At 41.7% G+C, this 18243-nt stretch overlaps 2 protein-coding genes and 1 long non-coding RNA gene across 13 annotated transcripts in view; 2 read left to right on the top strand and 1 right to left on the bottom strand.

Moving 5' to 3' along the window:
- The first annotated feature begins 93 nt into the window (after window positions 1–93).
- On the top strand, window positions 94–4192 carry LOC117219785 (RNA-binding protein 45). 2 transcript variants are annotated; one of them, XM_033469226.2, is made up of 6 exons: window positions 94–390; window positions 572–686; window positions 791–1581; window positions 1657–1889; window positions 2002–2134; window positions 3863–4192. In XM_033469226.2, exons 1-5 carry the CDS (start codon window positions 192–194, stop codon window positions 2113–2115), a joined length of 1452 nt encoding a protein of 483 aa, XP_033325117.1. In that variant the 5' UTR covers window positions 94–191; the 3' UTR covers window positions 2116–2134; window positions 3863–4192. The 2 variants fall into 2 exon arrangements, with proteins under 2 accessions (XP_033325117.1, XP_033325116.1); XM_033469225.2 differs by lacking the exon at window positions 3863–4192 and adding an exon at window positions 2284–3757 and having other exon boundaries at window positions 96–390.
- Window positions 4193–4535: 343 nt separating this feature from the next.
- Window positions 4536–18243, top strand: part of per (period circadian regulator) — a 33956-nt gene continuing 20248 nt past the window's right edge. For 8 of the 10 annotated variants that reach the window (XM_033469266.2, XM_033469263.2, XM_033469262.2 and 5 more), the window contains exons 1-3: window positions 4536–5050; window positions 11387–11470; window positions 15358–15539. In XM_033469266.2, the coding sequence (XP_033325157.2) occupies window positions 4968–5050; window positions 11387–11470; window positions 15358–15539 (349 nt within the window). In that variant the 5' untranslated portion in view covers window positions 4536–4967. The remainder of the gene's footprint in view (window positions 5051–11386; window positions 11471–15357; window positions 15540–18243) is intronic. The other 2 variants (XM_033469259.2, XM_033469260.2) reach the window with 2 other exon arrangements.
- On the bottom strand, window positions 13461–15363 carry LOC117219815 (uncharacterized). Its single transcript, XR_004490098.2, has 2 exons — window positions 14835–15363; window positions 13461–14248 (listed from the first exon to the last, which is right to left on the bottom strand). It is a non-coding gene; the product is annotated as an uncharacterized LOC117219815 (long non-coding RNA).

Genomic DNA, 18243 nt, shown 5'->3' with positions numbered 1-18243 from the left:
AAAAATGAATTTCCTTGCACGTCATTTACGTAATATTAACATTTCAAATAGAATTAAGATATATAATCTGATAAAAGAGATTAAAAAATAAGATTTGAAAACTGATATGTACAGGCATAGAGCCGTCCCTGAAATGCGTCGACTTCACTGACCGTAGACGGGCGACTTAGTCTGCAGTGTTCATTTGCAAAATGGCTGATCACAGGGAAAGGGATTCGTATTATTCACAAACGGATTTGCGGTCAAAAAATGATGATCCACCGAATTCGCGACTATTTGTTATATGCCACAAAAGTTTGGAAGAAGATGACCTTAGGAGAGCCTTTGAAAAATTTGGAAAGATTGAAGATATATGGGTGGTTAAGAATCGGAATTCAGGCGAAAATAAAGGTAATTTCTCTTGCCTTTAGAACAAATCGATAATGTTTTTATTCTGCTTTTTAATGCAGCTCATTTAATATCCATACATTTTTAACTTCATCGTTGTGTTCCCTTGCAAATTTCCACTGGTCATTTATGTACTTCTAATACATTATTTGAAATATTTATAATGTAACGCATGTTCATGTAGGAGTCACATACATTAAATTTTCGAAAACATCAGAGGCAGCTTTTGCTCTAGAAGAAATGAATGGCAAAATGTTGGGTTCTGTTGGAAGACCCATCAAAGTAATGATTGCTTCAAAGTAAGTTGTTCAACGTTATTATAAATTGTCTCATGCCTGTTGTTTTGTTGTTAGTGCATGTATATTGATTTTTGTAAGCAAGCCAATATTGGGATTTATTGCAGCCGTGATCAAGGATCTGTAAGAGAAACAAATGAGGAAGAGAGATGGGTTCGTTTGTTTTGTGTTTTACCAAAGTCTATGACCGATGGTGAACTTCAACTAGAGTTCTCACAATTTGGTCCTATCGAGTATGCAACTGTCGTCAAAGATAGGAATACAAATGAGTCTAAAGGCTTTGGTTACGTGAAATTTAAGAGAGTATCTAGTGCCGCTAGAGCATTCGAAGAATGCGATAGGAAATACAAAGCTGTATTTGCTGAACCAAAAAAACCAAAACCTGAACACATGGATGTGAAATATAATAATGGATTGTCTTCTCATTATGACAGTGCTGGTGGAAATTATAGTTCGTCAAATTTTGGCAAGAGCAGTATTAGTTTAGAAATTGCTACAAATTATCCTAACTCTGAAGGTTATACACATTTACAAGTAATTGCACATCCAGCATTAAATCAAGATCAATTATGGAAATTGTTTGATATCGTACCTGGTTTGGATTATTGTCATCTGAAAAATGATGTTAGATATAGGATGCCGAGAGGGCAGGCTGTTGTAGTGTATTCTAATCCTAGTGCTGCAGCATATGCAAGAGAAAAATTTCACGGTTTTGAATATCCTCCCGGTCATAGGATGATTGTTAAACCAGATCTATCAAGTGTACCTCCAAAAAGTGTTGTAAAACCTGGAAGTTCAACAGGTGGAATAGCCAATACTAGAACAGATTTAGCTCATTTGGCGGAAACCATTGCTCAAGCTACATCTTTAATTCAAGCTGCAGGGTTAACCGCACCAAGTGAGACATTATTTCATATATACAATTTGATAGTAATTTTCTTCATTAGATAACATTTCATTACCTTTCAATTAGGTTTAGAACATTCTATGTGTATCAAATTGCCACCTGTACAGCCAATGGCTAGTATAGATGCAGAGGTGGCAAAAAGATGTTTTATTGTGTGTGGTCCACCGGTACCACCCATTTATGCTATGAAGGATGCTTTCTGCAGATTTGGAAACCTCATAGACGTGTATATGCTTCCAGGAAAAAATTGTGGATATGCTAAATATGCCAGCGTCGAAAGTGCAAATGAAGCAATTGAGGTATGTTGAATAATAATGCAGTACAATGTTCAATCTGTAATTCGAACAGTATATACTCGAATGAAAATTGGATGAAATTAATTAATAATTTCTAAATAAATTTTTATGATAGGCCCTGCATGGACAAGAAATTTGTGGGTCACGATTGAAAGTACTAGAAGCAGAAGAGCGCAACGTTGGTGATGATCGTAGAAAGCGATTACGAATGGATGAAGATGACAATTAATTTTTTTTTTGTATACCTCGTAAGTACATCGCCGAGCCCATGGCAAAGAGAAAATGAAAGAGGAGAGAAAGAGGGAGGCATTTAAATATTAACACCCTGACGTTGTAACTGACGATTACTTTACTTGGAAAACAGGGGAAAATGTAATTTTTCTATTTATCTTCACAGACTGACTGGTATACACAAGCTGGACGCACGCAATAAAAGAGACGAATTTTAAGACTCACTTGACCACGTCGGGCCCGCATCCAAGGAAACTACTCCAACTACCTACTTTTAACTATCGCTTACGTTCGCGATTTCAACGTTACTGAACTTTAACGATACTTTACTTTATCCTTACATATCTTTACACATACACCTGACTTCCTAATTTTATTATTTTAAGAGGCCTGTGCGAAAAGTGATCTTAAGCGATCTTAATTCAATTAAAAAAAAATACATAGTACACACAAAAGTAGGTAGAGTTGAAACTACTTCCTTTTAGGTAAGGAAGGTACATGATACTTAAAATGTTTATTGTTGTTATGTTAATATACTACAGATATTAGCCACAAGTAAGAGGATTTCTATATATCTGTATATCTGTACTTTTGTATCAAAATCATGTTTTGATGAAAATTTTTCCACATATACTTCTCTGTATATTGAATGAAATGAAAACCTTCGAAAAGGAAACAAAAGATGAAATTATCTTTAAAAAAAGTTTATATTCTTGTTTGTAAAACAGGTATAATAATTATGAATAATAATATCAATTTAACTATTCGCGCAGGCTCTAAAACACAATCTTGTGCTTTAGAGTTAGTGAAACCAGTTTTCGTTTATAATTTATATTTAATAGTTCTATACTATTCTTTTCTTAGCTATACTGTGTATGGAAGAGAACGTAAAGTAATTCTTGTACATCTTTCGAGGAATATTTTCGTAAAAATAATCTCAAAACTTGGTTCCAAAACAAGATATATTCTCTGATAAGTGTTTATTTTTTATGTTTTGCGAACGTAGTTTTATCTACTAGTGGTAGAGTAACATATTTTTATGAAAAAATTTAGAGAATGCAGAGCATGTTCCCTAACGAGAATGATAACATCACGGCTATATTTTTTAATACTTAAATTATAGTCTAAAAACTCAGTTGCTGAGTAATTTTTTAGTATGTGTTTTACATACGATAATTTAATATTAGATACCAGTGAAATTTTAGTAGTTATGTTTTTCTTTTTTTATATCTCTATATAATCATGAGAATTTTTATACGCCAAGAAAATATTAAGTTTAAGTTATACAGAGAAGCTATCCAAATTTTTACTAAGGTGTGGGTACATCTTGTTTTGGAAATACATCACGTATGTTTACGTATGTAGATATATTTGCATAAAATATATCAGCATGTTGTTTTCTTACAATTAATTTGAGTATTATCAAGAAACGTACGATTTCTTAGACAATTAATATTACGTCCATGATCACAATTTCGTCAAATACCAATTATTGACGCACAACATAAACCCTTTTATGGTGGACACTTTTGTACGTGTGTTAGACTGTTTTACTCAATGACCATACGCAATGATGTTTTAGGAGACTGTAACTGACTTGTTTGATGATATTAAATACACATTAAGTATTGAAAAACTTACACTGACTTTCACTTATTTTTTTTTTCAAATTACAATGAACGGAGTGTCCTGCTTTGCATGTGTATAACTGATTGACTTGACATGTTCTTTCTTTTCACTTACAGGATACCTGAAGGATTCAAAGATGCGTACCTGATGACTGTGATATAGCAGAGTAAGATATGTATATATATATGTATATATACATACATATAATTCTCGAATTTTGTACATATATCAAACGTTTAAAGACAAGAAACAATAAATTATCATTTTATATTGTTTCTTGCTTTTATTATTTGTTTAAAAATATTGCATCAGTTACAAAGTAATTGTATTTTTTTAAACAAAGTTTTTCTCTTTGTAATGTGATCGACTGTTTATAATTTATTGTTTTTAAAATATTTCTTTTATATTTTCATAAAGCAGTGTACAATAAAATTGTTTTTACAGAAGGATCGTATATGTATATTCTGCCTGTTTCCTAAACATTTATGTTCATTCGTATCCCCGAGATCCTCGATTCGGGGACCCATCGAATTGATCCGAATTCCCAGCAGGTGTCACAACGACCATGTGGGGAAAGTAGAATTTTCGCAGCCGAAAATTTTTCTATTGAAACACCAACGTGAAAAGTCGTTATTTAGGAGGAGACTATTTTAATCGCGTTTATCGTTCGCGAGGTTTTAAGTGGGGCACGTTTTGCATCGATATAGGTTAACGGGGAAATAGTGGGGGTAGCGGCTCACGTGTTTCCAAACGTGCTGTATGATGCGGAACAGCGAAACAGTTGCACCGCGCGAAAGACATGCGATGTTCGGAACGGTTCAGTCTTCATAGATATCACCGCACGGACGACATCGTAGTGTGTTTATGTATTTATTGTGAACTACCAGAAATAATTCAGTGAAGCTATTCATTTCGCTGTTACCTTCATTCGGATCTCAAAGAAATATCTATATGATCGAACAGGTGGTGCACCATTTCAAATCATTAAATTGTTAACTGTGATCTCGAGATTCGTAATCCTACCGTTTCTTCTTTCTCGCGATCATTGCGAACAGCCGGTTGACCGCGATATATTCTCTCCCTTGTCGGTTCTTTTTAATTATTTTTAAATACCGAGAATTGTAGAAATGACGCGTGAACATCGAGTTTCTTTAATTTAGCAGCAGTGTTTGTGACGTTACGGATATCGTCCTGAAGGGATCCTACCTTGGAAATAGAACAATGGAGGAGGTGTCCACCGAAAATGCCAAGGTGTCGGATTCCGGATATTCCAACACCTGCAGCAATAGTCAGTCGCAACGGAGGTACGTGAGAAACATATCTTTTTCTCTGTTATTATTATGCGCGTTTCAAAGCATGCACGTTGAACCCGGTCCCAAAATGGCGCGCACCAATTCGAAAATGTCGCCGCGGATTTCAAATTTCGTACCATCCCGTGACAAACGATCCAAGCGATAACAACCATAAGTTCTTCGATGTGTTTATCGATAAGCACATGAATCGGTAGTTTTTCGCAGAACTTTCGTTTAAGCCGATATTAACAAATGGATGTAGCGTACAGAGAAACGAATTAACATTAATTTATTTATTTTATATTTTTTAATTATAATATATGCATGCGCAAACGTTAATGATCACAGATATTAATGATTCTGAAACATGTGTTCTCTGATTTCAATGTGTTCTTTACAGCAATTGCAGTATTACAGAGATTTCGTATATTGTATACGTTCGATAGTTAAAATAAACGAAATGGACGACGACAAAAAGATTTTAAGCGAAACGTTCGATTCTACATTGCAAGCTTATAATAACACGTTCTTATTCAATTACGTGCATCACGTAGTTATCTATATCCCCAACGTTTAACAAACATTTGTGCCGGCCAACATACACATTGTATCGGCCTCTTATCTGCTGCATATCATGCACAGAATTCCATCATGTATGGTAATCGAAATGCTATTTTTAACGTTGTGAGAAACAAATACAGAAAGATCTATGGTGGATGATAAACATGTAAAATAGTTCACCTTGGATTGTATTATCAAAGGATAATAAATAGCCCCGCTTTAGTTTATTCCAGTTTATGCATCTGGTTTATTTATACCATCGTAGCGACTGTTATCTATTACTAGACCGCGCATTTTTATGCAAAACAACATTTTTCTGCATCCGTTGCGAAAACAAAACAAGAGTAAATAGCTTTCGCCAGTAGCTAAATAGCTTTCGTCGATCCTCCAGATAAATATATATATATATATAGACTTTCACAGTTAATTCGTTGTTTTTGTTCGAACTTCTACGAAATTGCATTTATTACGGATATTATGAATTATTCCGTGGAAAACGTGCGATATTAAATATGGCCGGTGTTTTGCGGCTCCTCGTCGAGACCAGAAACCTTACGAAAGGTTTAAGTTTCGTAACGATCTCATCTTGGCGCGTTCCTACTTTCTTATTTCCTACGGACTGCTGTCCGAATACTATTTCTATTCTTTATTTCATAGAATCGAAATACGTTTAATCGCAAACTTTTCTTCAATTCCAAACATTTCATCCTTCAAACGCGTCCTCTTCGATTCGTTAAAAAATTCCTTCCGCCCTTACCATAGATAACAAAATGGCTACCGTTTCAGCTCCACGATGCTACGACATTTTTACAACAAAATTGATCTAAAAATATAATCGTCGTGCAAGCCGATCGGTCCAATTTCGATATACAAAATGGAGACGCCGTAGGCCGATAGAAATGTTTCGGTTTTAGGGTTGAAATAGCTTCGAGCATCATCTATTATAGCTTCCGAAGTTAGCAAATGTATTTTGAAATGTCCTTTGAGAATTGAAACAATTATGGACGAAGCCGTCGACGAAGGTGTTCGAATAACTCGTCTTTGGAATTAGATGCAGCCTCGCGTGGAAATAATAGTTAAGGGTCGCTTCGACTTCGCGCAAGCGCCGGCAGCTTTCGAAGGTCTTTTTGCAAAGAAGTCGTCGACGAAGGTGTTCGAATAACTCGTCTTTGGAATTAGATGCAGCCTCGCGTGGAAATAATAGTTAAGGGTAGCTTCGACATCGCGCAAGCGCCGGCAGCTTTCGAAGGTTTTTTTGCAAAGAAGTCGTCGACGAAGGTGTTCGAATAACTCGTCTTTGGAATTAGATGCAGCCTCGCGTGGAAATAATAGTTAAGGGTAGCTTCGACTTCGCGCAAGCGCCGGCAGCTTTCGAAGGTCTTTTTGCAAAGAAGTCGTCGACGAAGGTGTTCGAATAACTCGTCTTTGGAATTAGATGCAGCCTCGCGTGGAAATAATAGTTAAGGGTAGCTTCGACATCGCGCAAGCGCCGGCAGCTTTCGAAGGTTTTTTTGCAAAGAAGTCGTCGACGAAGGTGTTCGAATAACTCGTCTTTGGAATTAGATGCAGCCTCGCGTGGAAATAATAGTTAAGGGTAGCTTCGACTTCGCGCAAGCGCCGGCAGCTTCCGAAGGTTTTTTTGCAAATGTATCGCAAGAAGCCGTCGGCGAAGGCGTTCGAATGTTCGTAGGGTGTTAGGACAGGTAAGCTGGCACCTCGGCGGATAGTAGCGCAGGATGCTTGGCATTGACACGCTTTGTTACTCAATAGGCGAGAGGCAGACGGAAAGTCCGTGTAACAAGAAAGACGGAAACTCGAACACTACGGTTAAGGCTAACTAGTTCCTCGGCGAAGCATGCCGGTTGCATTTCCACGTTCGCAATTTAACACACCTATGCGCTATGCCGGGTTGCGACACCCGCTGGAAACAGGTCGTACGAATGCGAGATCACCGATTACCGCCGCCTTACCGAAACTTGCCAGATTGATATGCCTCCGGTGGCCCAATCGCGGGGCTCCGTTAATTGCGAGAGCATTTTTCAAACGGGGACTTAGCGCGCTTGCGAAACGCGTAATTAACGAGCGAAACGTTGCTACGAACTAGGCCGCGTTGTCGATGTTTACGCCGATTTTACGTGTTTTAGAGGCGAAGTGTCCTCGCCGGGCGCCAAAACCGACGTAGACTTTCTCTCTAACATGCAGATGCAATTATTTTTCTGCAATTATTCACTCTCGGCTCTCTCTCTCGCCGTAGCATTACACGCGTTGCTTGCCGAAGACAAATTGCTAATTCAACCCTTCCACGCAGATTGGATCCATCTGACCCAAAACGGAGCTACGAATTCTTATCCGGTTTTATTTAAATAAATCGCGCACTTTTGTGCAGAATAAAAATTCTCACACATTAATTGCAAACCGTAGGAGTCAATCAGAACTTGTTTTCCTTCTTTAACAATTTCAACGAGATCAAATTAATTATAATTGATTATAATGAATTGTACATCGACAGTTTTACTTTCCTTTAATCTTCTCGCTGTTTCAACCTGCCCCTTTTCGATCATAAAATCGCGGATACCAGGTTTCTTTACGCGCCTGACCTTCGTTAATCTTGCCAGAATAATGATCGTTAATCAGCCATTAACAGAAGGGGTTAGATCGTCGTAGCTCGCGTCTGATTGCTCTGCAATGTTTTCAACGACGTTCGCCGCAACGGGGTTGAACAGAGGGACGCCGGTTGAATGTACACGTTGTATTTCTAGCATTGTACCTTTAATTAACGTGGATACGTGCAATAGACAATAGGGATCCTCTGTAATTACACCGGACATCGTGGGCGTTACGGCCGGATTTTAGCCAGACAATTAACAGATGCTGATAATTATACATGCGTCGTGTGTCGACTCTGAATTCTCACGTGTTGCTTTACAAACGAAATCTCGTATACACCGTAAACATTGATTACGGAGTGAAACGTGATGCGTTCCAAGAACCGCGGAGAACACTCAGAAATTCCGTCCGATCCGCGATCCGTTTCCGTGTGCACAATGGTGATCGAATTCGAACAATGTCCACCGCTCGCGGGGGAAAAGGCACGTTGGTTGTCCCATGCACGGGGTGTCCCGAAAACCTTGGGACAGCCTATAGGGTGGTCATTTGATACACAAAAGTATAAAAGCGCGAGGCTTTCTTTTCGCGGAAGATCGACTTGAAAAACGATATTTATAATCTACCGGGGCGCGTCTGACCATGGTCTACCAATTCTACTTCGTCTCTGCGCTAGATGCAGCCATTGTTACGCGCCTATGAAACCGAGAATTCGCACAGACGTGTGCAGCCTAGGATAATAATAACGTTAAAATATTTTCGTCGCGACAAAGAGCGTCGAACAAATGGGAACGCAATTGGTAATTTGCGAAAACGGAAGTCGGTGCAACGGAACCGATTAAACGATAGAAGCAGGCACCCTTTGTTCGTGTTCCGAAGATGTACGTAATTAACAAATTATTCGATGGAAACGAACAATGCGCCGATGATCGAAATAAATTCAGTTACTGAAATACGCCTGGTCGATGATACATAAACGTGAAACATTGGGATGCAAACGTGATCGTATTACGTCATAGTTTAATTGAATGCGTGCATACGGTTTCGCTGGAAAGGGCACGGACTGCATGTTATGGCAGGTGATATGTGTTTGTTTGAGTTATAAATAATTTGCGGTTATTGTCACGTTAGCTCAAGACACGCACCGCGGACGTTATCAAATCATTCGGAATTATTTGCTAACGTTGGGCCGAGTAATTGTTACCGATCCACAACGTTCGTTTCGCTCTTCTCGATTTAGCCATTCTTATTAATTTAGTAATTCTTATATATTTCTTCGTAATTTCGTTACAATTTCGTGATTTTACTGCGCCTCCCGATCGCGTCTCTTTTACAACATTCATTCATCGCGATTCGAACGCATTAACATTGCTCTGAGAAACGATTTTACCGTTCAACAAATGTTGCTATTTTCCATGAAATGCTAACTGAATTTCCACATTGATCGAACAGTTGCGCGAATACACCGCGGATTTGTCGCATGTCGTGACGAAAACGGGTCGAAGCTGCGAAGACATCGGAGGAATTTCCGGATACACGTTACGTTATTTCGAACTCGCTGCTATCGTTGAAAGTTGAAAGACATTTTTCTCGGTTTTATGCTTGCCGCAACGAACCGCCGGGCCACTTTTATTTCGCAGAGAGATGATCCCACCGATCGGCGCGACATTTAGGCAAATTATAATTTCATATTTCGTAAACGCAAAGGTTTCCTTGGCACCATTCGGAATAGAGGCCTGTGCAGAATCGATATCCGGGCTAAAGACACGTACGTTCGACGGTTCTAGTCACGGGGCCACGAGCGTGAAAGAGACCTTCTTATGCAATAATTTTTCCTAGCGAACGAGGTGCAACAAATGTAGGAGCCTCGTGCCTGTTCCCTGGCAAATAATGAGGACAGTGAAAGGCCAGAAAGACCCCCGTCGTAAGGGCCGGCGGTCGCGGCGGTCACGTTTGCCGAACATGTGATCGATACTTTTTTTCCCCATTCCGTAACCGCTTTCAGAGATTTTGTGTCAGCGAGTAGTCATATGACTTTCTCGCGCGCCGGTTTAATCGGCCAATGGGCCGAGGCCGTTTTTCCTGTTCGAGAAATAAGTCTTTGCCGATCGCTGGATTCTCGTCGTTGTGCAGCCACCCGTTTCAGTGCCACACGTCGATCGCAACGATCCACGACCGGATCCTAGCCACCGCGAGGTTGCACACGATCTTGCACTTGCCGATAAAGTCCCCCCGCGATCTGTTCAATTAGGCGTTATCATCTTCCGCGGCAATCGAATCGAGATCGCCGCTTCTTCGGAGCAGGAAGCAACCTAAATGCGACCTGAACGCGACTAACTGTACAAGTTTTGCAGTCGGAGTTAGTGCTTTCGTATTTATTTATTTATCGATGCTTCGAGCCAGATGGTTTATTTAGCAAATACAGGGTGCATTACATTCTTGTGACACAGTAAATTCTCTCTGATTTTTCTTTCAACTTGTAAGCAAACGTGAACGATTTGAGAAGAGGAGATACGATTGTTCGAGGCTTCGACCTCGTTTTTATAATTGTCGACGATCGGCAACTATAAAAATGAGCCGCGAGGCTCGAATAATCGTATCTCCGTTTCCCCGAATTACCTATGTTTGTTTGTAAACTGCAGGAAAATTAGGAAGAATTTACTGCACCAGAATCTAGACTCTAGGACCTGTCTGCTTCGCTCCGGTTTGCATAGGTTTCCGGATGTATGTTCCTAGATTGAGTCCAAGAATTTGGCGATACTTAAACTTGGGACTGTAAATCGGCTGAAATGAGCTCTTTGTTGTGAACCAAAAAGATATTTTCTGTCCGTGGTTGGCTTGGTTCTGGGTTACTGGAAGTAGTGTCTTCCTGCCTTTGGTCGGACGAGCTTAGAATTCGAGTACACTTGATGCTGACAAGAATCGCACTTTCACCGTTATTTAAAGCGTTGTTATTACCATCGACTATCGTAAAATATGAATAAGACAGACTTATTATTATATTATATTGCATACATCGGTTATTAACGAGACGTGTGAGGAATGAGAGGCATAAAATGCACGTAATGTAAAACCGGGCCCATTTCCTTGCATTGTATGCTGAAGTAAATAAATAAATAAATCTAATCTAACACCGACTATTTAATAGTTCGTTATTACAATCGATCTAACTGTGTGTTTCAGCAGTGGCAGCTCGTTATCAAGGAACAGCAATCGATCCGAGAGCAGTGGCTATTGCGGCAGACGTCCCTCGACATTTGGATCCAGGTAATATTCAATCCTTATATAAATAACCTCCTTATTCATAACCTATATATGTATATATATATTATATATGTATACATCTCATCTTATTTCTATATGTCTTTCCCTCTCTGCTCTTTTTTCCTTTTTTCTCTTTGCTTGTACCCACGCGATTGCTACATAAAATCTCTCTATTTGTATCACTTCTTCGGTAACAAAGGGTCTTTCAGCCCGCATACATGAATATATAAATTATTATTACTATTATTATTAGTACGCCCTCGAATGTCCCTCGACTCCGAATGTCCCTCGATTGTCCCTCGAACAGCGATCGCGTTTCGCGACGAGTCTTATCGAACAGACGAAATCACGATTGCGTGTATTCCTGTACACGAAACTCTGATAAACGCGATTGACTGCAGTTACGCAAATCATTTATAGTCTAATCGTGTCCTCCGAACACAAACAGAAAGGAATCCAGTGGAAAGTAACTGAATTCTTTTTGCTGTTCGCGAGCTTTACGTAAGAGATAAACTTAGCGAAGTGTCACAGACTCCGGGCAACGTCTGCTACACCGTTTAACTGACAGCCATTTCTTCCGTGACATTAAACAATAGCACGGCTCGTTATCAATTGATTGGAGCCGTTGCAAAGTATCGAGTCGCCGCAACAGCGATTTCGGGTTTCCGTATAGACAGAGCTTACAAAACAATCTACGTAGCTACTTTTGCAACAACAAAACTATATTTTTGACTGAAAAAAATATATATTATTATATAATCATATATGATATATTATATATACATATATCATAAAATATGCTAAAAATGTCGTCGAAGAGAAGCTATAAATTCTCCAAATCGTCCATTTCCATGCGCAGTCTGAGCGCGAATTAGGCAGAAACTACTGCAACGGTTACGTCACGACGACACGGCAAAGTGCTTAAAAAACAAACAAATACCGGCATAGTGCTGAAAATGTTTCCATCTCCGGTCTCTGCGACATTGCATACACAATTATAGCCGGTCGCCTAGAACGCAGTTCGAACATCGTAATCGCCGAGTACAATAAATAATAGAACCGACCGCAATTAGAATAACCAGTCCGGCGGGAAAGAAATGCATATCATTTCGCATTTAATCAACGGTGTCATTTTTAGAAAGATTACGCAACGGCCGACTCTGCTGCCGCTGGTTAGGGTTGCACGCGGCTTCTCGTTACGACCGGTCGTCCCGAAAACGTTCTTTTCATCTTACGAATCCCCGTCGTTCGTCATCGACGGCCGCACGTAACGAAACGAGTACGTGCATCGGCGTCGCCGCTGTGCGTTCCCGTCCACGGTGTGGGTGCGTACGTGTGACCAACGGCCGGCAGCTCTATAATTATCGCCGCGATCGTGAAGGTGACACAGCGCGCGATCGCGATCGCACCCGTGCCCGCACTCGCGAATTTCCAGCGAGTGCGCGAGTGCCCGAGTACCCGGGAGCACTCGGGAGCGCTCGGGAGTGCCCGGGAGCGTCCGGGAGTGCTCGAGAGTGCTCGCGCGCGCGCGCGCGCACCAGTCTGCGGTGCAGTTAGTTACGAGGCTGCGCCGCAGCTGTAAACATTGGTGCATGTGCCGTGCCACGTGCCCCGCAATGTCGCCATCGGCATCGGCGTCGACCTACGTGGCAACAGATATCCCCCCGCGCCGTTGCATAATCCGGATGCTCCGGCGCGTTGTAATAATAAATCCCCGACGAATCCGCGAATTACAAGCTGCTGGTCTATTTTCGATTCCGCGGTGGGCGTTTCGGGGAAAAAATAATTGCGCGCACGGTCGCCTTGATTGCAGAATACTCGCTGGAACGCGAACAAGGCGACGTGTTCGTTTCTCTCGTTTTCATCTTGACGAGACCGTTGTCGGCTCTTCGGCTTTCTCTGGGACGGGTTTTGAACCCTTTATACTTAATTACCCTTAATACTTACCATTATTTATTTGTCCGAAACAAAAGAAAAATTGGCGTCTAATGCATAGATTAAAGTTGAAGATTTATTTGCTAGAATTGTGAACAGATAAGAAGAATTTGACAACGTAGTTGCGCTATTTTTCACGGCTTATTAAAAACAATTTTAACAATTGGGAACAGTTAATTTTTAATTAATGTCGGTTCCTCGCATTTCCTGGTCTTGGAAAACCGTCCATTTGGTCGGTCAAAATCGTCGCCAGTGTAATCGAAACGTTTGCTTAAACGACACGCCTCGTTTTCTCGCGGTCTCATTGGTCTCCGCCTATGGGTTGCACGCTGGTCGAGCCAATCAGCCGTGCATGCATCAATGCGCCTGCTTCCCAGGAAAGTTTCCGTGAGAGAGAGAGCTCCGACGTTCGTTTCAATTCTCTGATTCGTCTGTTGTCACGCTCGCATGAAGGTCGCTCTTGCTGATTCTGATTCGGCGTTCGATGTTCCTCGGGCATTAACATGGATGCGTTCGCGTTTTTTCACGGAGATTTCAACGAACGCGTTCTTCCATTGATTCTAGATACAAGAGATAGTGAGAGACAAAGATAGAGAGGGGGGAGAGAGTAAGAGAGAGAGAGAGAGAGCAGTGTTAATACTTCCGTCCTAAAACAAAAAAGTAATTTATGAGATATTAAAACTTCAAGTGGGACATTATAGCTTACACATACAAGTACACGTGTAGAAAATGCACACAGCAATATAGAGATACCAAAATATCAAAATATCAAATTTTCCAGATAGAACCCTTTCGTTTTAGAACGGCAGAACAGGACCAATGCCTTATCATCATTAGTCCGCGGAACTTTGTATAAAATAAAAATTTTTTTACAACAAATAGAGATGAAATAGAACGATTTATTACAATAATATGATCGCGTAAAATCAGCGATCCACGGATCGCCGTAAAATTATGCAACGTATAAAAGTCTGACGCGGCTCGGCGAGTATTAAACACGTCCATTAACAACAACGTCTTGCTGACGCAACAAGAACACGCATAAAATATCCGATCCGACACTGTAACAGTTTCCGATGTACAAATGGCTATCTCCGTTTTAATTGCACGTTTCATGCTCGCTAATATGCATAAGCGGCGTGCTCGAACGAACTTCAACATTTCTGGGCCTCTTTAAACGGCGAACACGGAAGGGACGCGTTATCTCATAGAGAAAGCTTAGCGTGATCGTTAGAGAAATGCACTTCCTTGACGTTGCATAACCATCGGTGGTCACGACGCGATCGAGAAACGTTTGTTATGCCGTCTAAATTTTTTCGCGACCGGTGCTTTTCCTGGAGAAAGCTATCTCACGACTCGCTCCGGGCCCCGTTCAGACTCCCACATCCCTCTGTCGCGGCTGTCCCATTGCCGGCTAATCGACGAAACTTACGTTTCACCTGAACGAGCTTTTACGTAACACGTGCGAGCCTTGCGTCTCGCGTTCGCATGCACGTCCACCGTGCACGTCTCCCGTTTGTTGACTCAGCGAAAAATCCCGACGATATATCTTTAGACGGTGTGTGTACTATTCGTATCGGCGCCCGACAAACTGACCGAAGAACCATCGATGGTTCCGTGTGTTGTCGCGTTATCGTCGCCGACGCTCGTGCCTCTCGTTTCGCGGTGTCTGCGGATGTCTCGATAAGATCCCGCCGTTTGTAGCGTAGCACGTTGCCTGCCACGTGCTCGCTGACGCCATTCAGTTCTCCGGGAAAGGAACCGAGGTCCCGAACACAGCAAAGGCTCGCTCGGTTACAGGCAATCGAAGATTCGATCCTAAAATGGTAGCCTTAGATCGCGAAGCGTTGATCTCGATGAGCTGCGATTTTTCTGAAATGCTTCTAGGTAGACTTCGATGAACGGAAGAATACGATTTTGTTATATTTAATATATAATGTTTGTGTCGAACGCAGCAATGGAGCCCTGCCGCAGCCGATCAGCAAAAGAAAGGACAAGGAGCACAAGAAGAAAAAGTCGAAGATTTTGGCTGTCAGCGTGGAGGTGGACATTGGCTTGAAAAGCGGCAGCACGCCGCCGGAGACTGTGCCCTATAATGTCGTCGTGCCATCGAAAACAATACTCGAGAAGAAACCAGGTTAGTTGCGATCTAGATCTAGATCCTAGATATCGGCCAGGAAGGAGTGCACGGTAAAATCTGTTCGACGAACTTTTCTCTATTTAATCGGAGATTCGAAGCTAAGTTCTAATATAATTTCGTAGAAATTGTCACGAATTAATTATAGTAACTAATAAGTTATGATATCATTGTTCTAAATTAGTTGTAACAACCAGCGAGTTGTAATCGTTGATCATTGATCCGATTCCAAGGCGGACATCGCGTTTACTTGTACCACCGATTTCTGTGGACCGGCGAAAATTCGCCTAATCGTCGACAGATTGATACGAGAATGGAATGTTTTCGAACACACGCGATTCGCACTTAATTCTTTTTGCACTCGAGACTATTTTAATTATTTATTGCTTCTTTTTACATATGAAATTGAATGTGTATGCTTATAGAAGGCTTCTATTATTCGACAATTTATCGAATACGGAAAGATATAATAACGTAGACATTCTTTTGAAAACAGCGTAGCAATTTCTAGCGTCGCCTCGGAGTCGCCACTCGAGTGCAAAGGGTTAATAATTCGGTTTCGTGCATTCCTTCCTGCAATTAAGGCTCCGCTTGCTTTCCAGCTGAAGGCTTCGAAAGACCCGGCGATCCTGCACCCACGCACCTCCTGAAAGTCACCTTAGTCACCTCAGTCACAGATATCGGTACTCCGTAGTGGTATAGTCGGTGAATTTTCACCGACGATCATTTCGATCATCTTCGAGAATCCACAATTCACAGTTAACAGCTTCTCGACACTTTTTTTTATCTGCCGCCGGTTTTCTAACGATTCTTTCGAAATCGGAGATCGAGAGTTAAGCGGTATAAAAAAGAGATATCCGATCGTGCAGACGCGTTCCACCGAGATCTAAAGTACATCCGCTATCACGAGAAAGAAAGACCAAGTTCTCCGTTATCTCTGAAAGAAAGAGACAATGCTAGAACGAGCCTAACGTGTAAACAGTGCACCGGCAGCGTCGATTGTTTCGAATCTAGCACACCGCCGTCTTCGACGTCTAGATGCAATCCCGCGGCTCTCTTGCCGCGCGGCAAGAGATAAGTAAGAATAGCCTTTCTTGCGTAATTGCCCCGTAATTTAATCTATCAATTGAAACACGCGGGCCGTGCAATCACAGCGGATAAAACGCGCGACCGCCGCACCGTCGTCGATCCAACGAAACGAGCCCGCGGATCCCCGTCTTAGGTGAACGGCTATAAAAATAGGAAAAAAACGGCGGTTCGCCGTTCATCTCGGTGACGAAGGTACGCGTCGCTCGGCCCGAAATATTCGAAACGTTTCCGAACTATTGGCGTTTACATAATCGGTACTATTCTGCGAACAAAGGGCGGATCGGTCTCTCTCTCTCTCTCTTTCTATCCGCCGGTCTCGGCCTCTCTCTCTCTCTCTCTCTTTTGCTCCCGATCGGTCCAACTATAGCAATGACGAGCGGATATTCCATCGTGTGTTTTATATAACATCGGGAAGCGCCACGCCGATTTACGTAATTATTTACATAATTTTTAATAATCCATTATCGGCCGTCCGATATCCGCGAATAGGCTTTTTTCGTCGGCCGTTACGAGCCGATCTGGACCCGATTCGATGATTACGAGCCTTGACGCGCGGCCACCGCTCCTGCAACAGGATATCCAACGCGAGAATAGATCGGTTACGTAAGAGCCGCGGCTCGTTGCTAGTTCGTTGCACGACAAGCAACTTCGTACCCGCGTAACTTGCCGGAGTTTTCCCGCGATCACCGAACACACGGCCCGAGCCGACACCGTCGACGGAATCGGTATCGGAATCGTCGCGAGGCGACGGCCAGGCCCCCATATCGTCGCGATAACGCGCGCGTCCCAGCCGCGAACGATCGTCCGAACGCGATTCCGACCGAGAAAAATGATCTTTGTCTTCTATAAATATGCCCTCGATTTGTAACTTCCTTATCTATCGATTACCTTCGACGATAATTTAGAGACTGAATTTTCTATAGATCTCGGTAACTTGTACGCGAACTGAGAACAGCCGATGTCTCCCAAACTGACGCTCAGTTTGCGCACAAAAATGGATAATTTGGGAAGAGGAGACGCGATTATTCGAGCCTTGCGGCTCGTTTTTATATTTCTTGACAATTCGTCCGCTACAAAAACGAACCGCAAGGCTCGAATAATCGCGTCTCCTCTTCCAAGATTGTCCATTTTTCTGGACAATCGGAGCGTCGATTAGAGAGACATTACTGAACTCCGTTGAAATCGGTTCACCGTGTTACGACCTGTTAACGTTTGGAGATCGTGAAATCGAATTATTTGAATCAGGGTAACATATCGATTTTTGTCATCATCGCGATCTAACGAAATTTTTGTGCACTCGTTCTCTGGATAAACTAGTTTCCTCTATCGTCTCGAAACGAATTCGAGTCGTTTAGTTTGTTAATCGAAGAATTTGTTTCGATACGGATGAAATTAATGATATTCATGTTTAATAGACTGTGTACGAGATCTTTGTCGCGACTCTAACTCGTTGCGAAGATAAGAGATCGTGAGATTGGAAGATAACGAATAAAACGCTAGCTGGATTCGCGGCGAGTAGTAGAAGCAAGCAATAGTCAGACGTGCCGTATACGGCCAACGCGCGGAGCTTAACGCTATTTTTATCGACCTATTTTAATCTCGTATATACTTACGT

Source organism: Megalopta genalis, chromosome 5 (assembly GCF_051020955.1).
Source record: "Megalopta genalis isolate 19385.01 chromosome 5, iyMegGena1_principal, whole genome shotgun sequence".
Taxonomy (NCBI): domain Eukaryota; kingdom Metazoa; phylum Arthropoda; class Insecta; order Hymenoptera; family Halictidae; genus Megalopta; species Megalopta genalis.
This window is presented reverse-complemented; position numbering and strand designations above follow the sequence as displayed.